Consider the following 9,423-nt stretch of genomic DNA (forward strand, 5'->3'; position numbering starts at 1 on the left):
GCAGAGCTGGCAGAAGGGGTTCCCAGATCTGGTCCCTTCCCCCTTCTCCCTTCCACTGTTATGGGGCTGCTGAGGACCCAGGGATGTGGAAGGGCCACTAGAGCTCCATCTTTGATCTGAGGACAATCAAGAAATCCACTTGCTCAACAAGGCCCCATCTTCAGGCCAGAGCCCAGCTGGGAGGCAGGGTGGAAGGATGGCAGTCCACAGGGAGCTCCTGGGCTGGGAGGAGGAATGGAAGCTGACCTCTGGCTTGTCTCCTGCCCTGCTTGTATTATATCCTGTGGGATGTGCTTTTCAGGGAGAACTCTCAGCAGATGAGAGTGGAGGACCTGCCCAGGAGGTAATAAGCCCCCTCCTTGGAGGTGTGCACAACTACTTCTAGGGCTCAGCAGGGGTGGCCCTGTGTGTCCCACTGTGAAGCACTACTTCCGATAGTACTTAATTGAGGCCTACTGGACCCTGGTGGCCCTTGTCCTATTGTGCTTTCTGGAGGAGGTGGGGCACAGCTGCAACCTCAAGCAGCAGTGGCATTTGGACAGATGGGAAAGAGCTGTCAGTGACCCAGGTGGGCAGACCCTGTCCCGCCCAGGTGGGCAGATCCCTCTCCCTTCTCCTGCCCTCAGGCCCTCATGGCTGTTCTGCAGTGGGACCCGGATTCCCAGAGCAGCTCTCCAGGTCCTTGAGGATGGGAAATGGGGGCACAAGGGCTCCCTTCCCCAGGAAGTCTAGTAAAATACTCATCCACCCAACAGAGTGTGGATCTACCACATTGTGTGAAATATTCTTAAATGTCCTGTCCTAAGGAACCACATAACCTTGGGCATGTCCCTTCCCCAGCCTGGGCCCAGAGTCCCACCTGTAAAATGAGGTTGTGGAGAAGGTGACCTCTAAAGTGCTTTCATTTCTGGCATCTAATGTCCATCCGATTCACCCATCCATTGAGTCAGGAGACATTTATTGAGCATCTTCTCTGTGTGAGGGATTAATAGTAACTGGGAGGACCAGATGTCTGCCTTCAACAGGCTTCCTCTCGCATAGAGGAGTCTGGCATTAAATACATAGGAGTAAATCTCTGCTGAGTGAGGTAATTGAGGAAACCTCTAATAGTAAAGACAGAGTCCCAAACAAGCAAGCAAACAGGAAAAAATACAACTTGAAGCAAACAGATAATATAGATAAAAAAATTTTAACAATAGTAATAAAGGGGCTGTTATTATTCTCAAAAAAATAAAATATATATTCATGAAACAATAATGAGATGCAATATATTTTATTTTATTTCATTTTTAAATTAATTCTACTTACCATGCAATATTAAAGAACATGCATCCAGCAAGTAATAAAGAATCTTTGAAATTTAAAAATTTTAAAGCAGAGCCCTGGCCGGTTTGGCTCAGCCGTTAGAGCGTCGGCCTGCAGTCCAGAGAGACCCGGGTTCAGTTCCCGCTAAGGGCAGTTTGTCTCCGGCCCTGGTTGGATCATGCGGGTGGCAGCCACTTGATGTGTCCCTTTCACATCGATGTTTCTCTCTCTCTCTCTCTCTCTCTTTCTCTCTCTCTCTCTCTCTCTCTCTCTCTCTCTTCCTCTCTCTCCCTCTCACTCTATATGAACAAAAAAAAAAATAGAAAAAATGTCATCGAGTGAGGATAAAAAATAAAAAATTTAAAGCAGAAATATAAAGGTCTGTTATAAAGGTGGAATGATAACATTGAGGAGGCCTCCTAGGACAAGGAACAGAAAGAAAAACTCCAGGTACCATGCACAGAACCAATGTCAGAGAATTGGGGATCCTTCAACACCAGCACCGTGAGCAACATTAAAGCCAATGACATTAAGGGGAGGGCCCTCTTTTAAATTCTGGGGGGAAAAAGATCTCCATCTGGAATTCTATACCCAGACTATCAATCAAGATTTGGAACAGAATGAAGCATTTTTAGACATGCAAGATCTCAAAACATGTATCTCCCGTGTACCTTTTCCGAAAGATACTGGAGGATGTTACATAGATACAGATGTGAACGAAAGAAAGTCCATCTCTGTGTCCAGGATTTCATTTCATTTTTAGGTTTCATGCTGGACCTTTGACCAACTTCACTATCCTTAGTAAGCATATCAAAGCCTACTAGTTGATGGTGATCTGTGTTCTTTAAAATATAGCCATAAATATTTTTATTCGTAACAGCCAGAATGACATTACAACAGAGATAAATATCAAACTGGTAAGAGTATCAATTATGATCTATCACAAGACCACCAGGAGGGAGGGCCTCTGGTGCTACCGCATTCTTTGTCTCCTTGTCTGGTCAGTCATTAGTACCTGAGTTATACTACAAAAAAGTGCAGAGACAGGGAGCACAACTGCTCAGAATTGCTGGATTCTGTTCTGCTCCCACCCAACCTTCCCTTAAGTAACTTGACCTATAATAAATTCTATTATATTCTATGGAGTTTCCAGCTTTGTCTTTTGGTTTGATGATACTTTCTCACTGTTGGACAGATGTGTTCTGCCAAATGAGTAAACTAAGGAGGGATAAGGTGGGATCCAGGAAGCAAGAGATCCACCCCAAAGGGTGACGGGGCGCCAAGGAATGGAGGGGGGAGGCTGGGAGCCTCTGCACAGCAGGCCTCTAGGGAAACGGAACTGAGCAGGTCAGAAGGCTCAGGGAGAGAGTTCTTCCACAAGACTAAAGAGGAGAAGTCCTTCCAGTTGACAGAGGACTTTATGTGTTTACCTATGTCCAGAGGAGATTCACCCAACTAGGCGAGAGTTGGAATTCAATTAGTGATAGGTATTAAAAAAAAAAAAATCTTAGCCTCCCCCCCCTTACCCCCCCCCCCCCCACACACACACACACACAAGAAAAAGACAATTAGTAAGTCCAGGGAAAACAAGAACTGTCAAAAAAGATGTTAGTAAGAGCTCGGAAGAAAAACAGGGAGGTCTGTGAGGGTAATTAAGGGGGGAACCTACTTCGGTGGTATCAGAAGGGATGCTCTGAGGAGGTGATGTGGGATGGAAGCCTAAAATACCAGCTGCAGCAGAAGAGGCTGAGGTCTGGAGAGGATCTTTTACATTCTGAAGCCCTGGTGTGCTTTAGAGGTGGAAGAGGAGTAAAGACTATTAGCTCCTCAGAGCACCTGGGACGTGGCATGGCCCTTCATGGGTAAGGTGGTGACTGGGCACAGTGAAGCCCCCTCAGCCAGCAAGCCCTCCCTGACTGGCACTGAAGTTGCTAATTTATTGAACTGTGGATGTGTGTGCTTCCAGCTTCTGGTTGACCCATCAAATTTAGGACTTTCCCAAAATTCTCTAGCACAATAGTGAAGATGCCGGACAGGGCTTCACCTGCAGTGGGAAGGAGCTCAGTTAGACTATAAGAATATGTTCAGCATCAGACCGGGGTGTTTTTAAGGTAGCACACTGCTTCCCAGGACTTCTGCAGCCTTGCTTTGAAGCAGGGGGCTGAGGATGTGATGAGCTGGAATGGGGCTCCATGGGGATACTTTCAGCAAAGACGATGCCTGATAATGGTCCTTGGCCCTGCCAAGAGGGTAAGTTGAGTCATGAACAGAATTCAGCCAGGTGTACGGACAGAAGGAAAGGAAGGTTGGGAAAGGAGGACTGAGGGGACATATTTGTGCTGTAGAGAGCAAAAATATCTCATCTAGAAGCTTTCAGGGGCTCCCTCATCTTTTGGCTTTTCTTCCTGCTCTCTAGTTTGGGGCCTCTTTCTCCTCCTCATTCCCTCTCCCCCTGGACATCCTGTTTGGAGAAAAGGGGTCAGATATCCTCAGCCTGAAGGCATATGCCCCTTCCACACAGGTAGTGTTGGGACAGTGGAGCTCAGGGATTCCAGGCACCAAAGGAGACCACAGAGAGAATATTCCAGAAGGAGTGAAGTTCCTCAAGCTCACCTCTGCCTGCCAGGTGGACAGTCCTGGGTGATGGAACCATCTCTGTGAGCCTGGGTGTCTCAGAATCCCAGCAAAGGAAACCGAAGCCCTGCTGGTTCTTGTCCCAAGCTTCCTGCTACTGGGTAGAAGCCAAGTCACCTCCCTGTCTGCCTCCTGACCCCACCCGCCTCCCCAGAGCAATGGAGAGCTGGGGCTGGAGCCTCGGGGCCCCCAGGGAGAACAGCATGTGTTCAGAGCAGCCCAGCTGCGGAGCCAGGGGAAAAGGATGTGTTTTCTTACAAAAACAGGCCTAACATTTTGGCTTCTCACCGAAGCCTTGAAGCCTGGTGAGTGTTTCATACACTGGCCTTCTCAGCTTTTCACTGAGACACACCCTTCACTCAAACAGACATATGGATGCAGAGATTCACTCCTACGCACAAACACACATACACAAACACACACACGCCCAAATACACGTACAAACTCACACATATAAACACAGTCACAAACACACAAAGACAGTCCCACACCTACTCAAATACACACACAAATTCACAGTCTCACACCCACATCCACACAAACACACACACAAACTCATCCCCACACAGAGAGGGCACACCCACACACACATGCACATATAAGCACACACATTATCACTCATAGGGCCCCAGCTTAGAAAATGGCCCCCCTTTTTTTTCTTGTTTGAAATGAGGTTAGAAGTATCCCACCTTCCTTGAGATTCAATTTCTTACCCTTCCCACCATAAAAACCCTTCTGCCCTATCTTTTCTTGGCTCCTGTCCAGCTAGTGCTGTGCCTTTAAGGAAGTTGAAGCTGCTAAAAGTGAGTGAGAGAGAGGGGAAAAAAAAAACACCAAAAAATTTGGCATCTTCCCCCTTAAGTTTCTGGTGTCACTTATGAAACACAGGTCCTTGTTGCTGTAGAGAAGCAGTTGTTTTGCTGGAAGAAGGGAGTGTGCAGGCTCCTCTCAGCCTCCTCTCAGCAGCTGGTTCCAGGCTCAGGGGTGCAGGGACCAGGCTGCCCCTTCCTTCAGCAACCTCCTCTTCCCTTGGATTCCCGTGGCCCTGCAGACTGTCCCGGGCTAACTCTGGCCTTTGTTGCTTTCTGGTTCCATCTCAGGAGAGGCTCTGCTTGACCAAGAAAGAGTATTTTGAAGGTAAGCCAGCAGGAGGAGGGCCCCAAGGGCCCGAGGAAGAAGGGAGAGGCCTGCTGGGCCCAGGGGCCCCTGGACACTTTTCTGTTAGTTGGACTATCCCTTGTTTGGACCTGTCCAGGGGGCATCTGCCCCTCCAACAACCATAGCCCCCCTGGAAATCCCAGCAGGGGATTTATTTAGGCAGCTGCCTGGTGCAGTTTAAACAGAACAGGCTATGGGGGTGATTCTGTAGAAAGGGTCTGGTGTCTGCTGCGGTCAGGACCAGTAGGAGCAAGAGGGGGTGTGTGGGTCCGATGGGGGCGGTGTGCACTGCACAAGGGGCCTTGTCTGGGCCAGCGCAAAGCATACCTATGGGGAGCTCCAGTGGGAGGGACTGTGGCCAGGATGTGGGATGGCAGGAGGGAGGTTCTGCAGAGTGCTGGGGGAGGGGGCGACTGGAAAACAGATTTCAAGTCATAAAGTCAGCTAGGAACTGGCTGGGAAAGCTCTCCGCTCAGAGGAGCTGGGGTTCTCTCTCATCCTTTTGTCACCTCTCCTGGCTGCATGACCTCGGGCAAGTCCTGGCCCTGCTTTGGGCCTCAGTTTCCCGTTCTGTAGAATAAGGGTGGTGGGCTAAGTGGTGATGATGCTGGCTTATGTGGGGCAAGGCCTTCTGATGGGGAAGAGCTCTGGGTTGGGCTGCGATGGGGACGACTGCCCTCCATGGGTCCTTGGAGTCACCTCAGTGGCTTGTCTTTATCTGCAGGAGATAGGATGCAGGAGCTGTGTCTGCTGTGCTGGGCTGTCCTCCTGGGCCTGGGGCAGGCCTGTCCTGAGCCCTGTAGCTGTGGGGAGAAGTACGGCTTCCAGATTGCCGACTGTGCCTACCGTGACCTGGAGGCTGTGCCTCCTGGCTTCCCAGCCAATGTGACCACATTGAGCCTGTCAGCCAACTGGCTGCCCAGCTTGCCAGAGGGTGCCTTCAGGGAGGTGCCCCTGCTGCAGTCGCTGTGGCTGGCACACAACAAGATCCGCATGGTGGCTGCTGGCGCTCTGGCCTCTCTGGGTCATCTCAAGAGCCTGGACCTCAGCCACAACCTCCTCTCCGACTTTGCCTGGAGCAACCTGCACAGCCTCAGTGCCCTCCAGCTGCTCAAGATGGACAGTAATGAGCTGACCTTCATCCCCCGAGATGCCTTCCGCAGCCTCCACGCCCTGCGCTCACTGCAGCTCAACCACAACCGCTTGTACACCCTGGCCGAGGGCACCTTCACACCACTCACCGCACTGTCCCACCTGCAGATCAATAACAACCCTTTCGAGTGTAACTGTGGCATCATATGGTTCAAGACATGGGCCCTGACTACAGCTGTATCCATCCCAGAGCAGGACAACGTCACCTGCACTTCACCCCCTGTACTGAAGGGCACACCGCTGAACCGCCTGCTGCCACTGCCTTGCTCAGCACCCTTGGTGCAACTCACCTACCAGCCCAGCCAGGATGGTGCCGAGCTGCGGCCTGGCTTTGTGCTGGCACTGCACTGTGATGTGGAGGGGCAGCCGCCCCCTCAGCTCCACTGGCACATCCAGACGCCTGAGGGCACAGTGAAGATCACCAGCCCCAATGTGGATGCTGATGGGCATGCCCTGCCTGCTGCCCTGGCAGCCAGCAGCCAGCCACGCTTCCGGGCCTTTGCCAATGGCAGCCTGCTCATCTCCAACTTCGGCAAGCTGGAGGAAGGCACCTACAGCTGCCTGGCCACCAATGAGCTGGGCAGTGCGGAGAGCTCGGTGAACGTGGCACTGGCCACGCCGGGTGAGGGTGGTGATGATATGCTGGGGCGCAGGTTTCATGGCAAAGCTGCTGAGGGTAAGGGGTGCTATACAGTTGACAACGAGGTGCAGCCATCAGGTCCTGAGGACAACGTGGTCATCATCTACCTCAGCCGCACCGGGGGCCTGGACACTGCAGTAGCAGGGGAAGGGGTCTCTGGGCAGCAGCCCCCAGGCCTGCTCCTGCTGGGCCAGAGCCTCCTCCTCCTCTTCTCTACTTCCTTCTAGCCCTGCCCCCACCCAGTTGAGCTGGAGCAGCCCCATGGCCTCCCTGACTCCTTCCCCTGACCCTATGGATATCCATGCAGGGGTCTGGGGTTGGCAGCTCTCAAGGCCTGCATGGGGACATCACATCTTCCTACCACCCCTTCTCATCTCTTCTGGAACACTAGTCACATCAACTTCTAGACTTGCTGAAAGCTAGTGACTAGGACAGAATTTGATCCCATAACTCACCGTCTTCGGTATTTCTTGCTGCTAAGCACATGGCTCAGGTTCCCCTGTGGGGGCAGCGTGCTCACAGGGTACTGCCCTAACCAACTGGCAGAGCCTCGTGGTGGAATCCCAGACACTGGGACTGAGCAGCTGGCAGCGGCTGGGAGCTGAGGGCTCAGCAGGGAGGGAGCTGGAAGCAGACACGGCACAGGAGAAAGGGATGGGATGTTGGCAGTGGCTCGTGTGGCTCTGAGGCTTTCGGCGACCTGCTTGAGCCTCTGCTGCCCAGGGCATTCCTGATGATTTGGGGGCTCTGTAGTCTCTGTCCTCGTTTCAGACAGGGTCAGAGGGTCTGGGATGGCCTTCTTCTTCTCACCCTTCCTCTTCAGCCTCTACTCCTCCATCCTGGACACCTGCCCTGCCTCTCTCCAAGTATGTGTCTGTAGCCCACCCCTCCAAAGAAGTCCCCAAGGTGGCTAAGCCCAGGGGCTAGAGAGTCAGGGGGACAGGCCTATGAGGTACACACAGACCGTTTGGCAGGCAGGTAGCATGGATGGCCCAGGGGTAGGTGAGAGGCTGGGCCTCCAGCTGAGCTGAGCAGCAGATGTCCCTCCCAAATTAGCCCAGGAGACAAATGGGAGCACTGGCCTGACAGCCGTTACAGAGGCTTCCCTGGGACCCTGAGTGGTGCTTGTGCCCGTAGGGGTCTGAGGATGCATTGCACAGAGGCAGGGAAGAAAAGCGCCTGGGCTGTGCCCTTCTTCTTGGTCCTGCCTGGGGAAGAGATGTTAGGGAGCAAAGACGGAAGGGAGGACAAAAGGCAAGATGGAGGGGTGAGCAAAGGGAGGGGACAGAGACATGGGACATAGAAGAGAGAGGAAGGAGGGAAGAAAAATGATCCAGGGAGAATGAAAATAAGAGAACAGATATGAGGGAGAAGCCGGAGGAAATGGATGTACTTTCTCCCACCTTTTCAGGAAGAGGAAATGGTATTCCTGGAGGAACATCTTTCTGTAGGAGTCACCCCACAGAGCAGATGGACCAATAACTTGACTTGTGTGTCGGGGTGGGGGGCAGTGAGGGCCTCGAAGCAGCCTGCAGGTCTCTTAGGATGGGGAGCAGGCAGATGGGATCAGGACCTGGGGACTATAGAACCCCATATCTGTGCTGGGCCAGATGCATCTCCCCTCTGCCTCCATCCCCGTCCCTTTCCATAGGACAAGACCCCATGGGAGAAGCTCTGCCACCTCTGCCCAGAGCCCAGCAAAGTGGAGGCAAGGAGACCAAAGAGCCTAGGGTAGCACCACCTGATGGTCCACATGCAGCACTTCTCACCCTCCAATCAGGTTGCAGCTCCCACTGAGCAGATGTAACCAGCAGCACATGTCAAGGATGACTGCACATCTGGGGGAAAGCAGCAGGAGGGAGCTGAGCCCCTGTGCTGTGCCACCTTGAATAAGTCACTGCCCATCTCTGTGCTTAGTTTCCTTAGAAAACAAAAGACAGGCCCTGGCTGGTGTGGCCATTGGTTGGAACGTCATCCTGTACCCAAAATGCACCCCCCCCAATCTGTCTCTGTTTCTCTCCCCTTTCCCCTCGCTCTAAAATATCAATAAAAATATATCCTTGGGTGAGAATTAAAATGCCATATTTCTGAATAAAAGAAATGAATTATTAAAAAATGAAAGAAAACGAATCATGGGGTAGGACATGGCAATGCCGAAAGCCCCGGTGGCTCTGATTAGCTAGGGCTCGGTAACTCCAACCTGACCTGGCCCTCTGATGCCTCTGGCTCCGTTCAGTTGAGCAGGCCTGGCTTCTTGGAGTAGGATGTGGCCCTGAGACCCGAGTCAGGGGCAACTGGGAAACAGCTGTTCTCTGAATGAACTGGCTACTCTCCAGCCTTAAAGTCATCCATGGCCCCCACTGCCCTGGGGTGAAGCTCTAAGTTCCCAGCCAACTATTCATGGCTACTCTGAGTGCTCTCCCAGGGCCCCCACCCCTCCCGGCCTCTCGTAGAACTGCTAATTAATTGTTCTCTAAATGTTCTGTGTTGGGTTTATTCATGCTGTTCCCTCGGTCTGGACACCTTTCCCTGTT

General features: G+C 52.2%; 1 protein-coding gene across 1 annotated transcript; it reads left to right on the plus strand.

Moving 5' to 3' along the window:
- The first annotated feature begins 4,852 nt into the window (after positions 1-4,852).
- Positions 4,853-8,876, plus strand: ISLR (immunoglobulin superfamily containing leucine rich repeat). The gene is made up of 2 exons (XM_036247385.1): positions 4,853-5,076; positions 5,822-8,876. The coding sequence occupies exon 2, from the start codon at positions 5,830-5,832 to the stop codon at positions 7,114-7,116; it is 1,287 nt and encodes a 428-aa protein (XP_036103278.1). The 5' UTR covers positions 4,853-5,076; positions 5,822-5,829; the 3' UTR covers positions 7,117-8,876.
- The last annotated feature ends 547 nt before the right edge of the window (positions 8,877-9,423 follow it).

This window comes from Molossus molossus, unplaced genomic scaffold (genome assembly GCF_014108415.1).
Source record: "Molossus molossus isolate mMolMol1 unplaced genomic scaffold, mMolMol1.p scaffold_m16_p_1, whole genome shotgun sequence".
In the NCBI taxonomy this organism is placed as follows: Eukaryota; Metazoa; Chordata; class Mammalia; order Chiroptera; family Molossidae; genus Molossus; species Molossus molossus.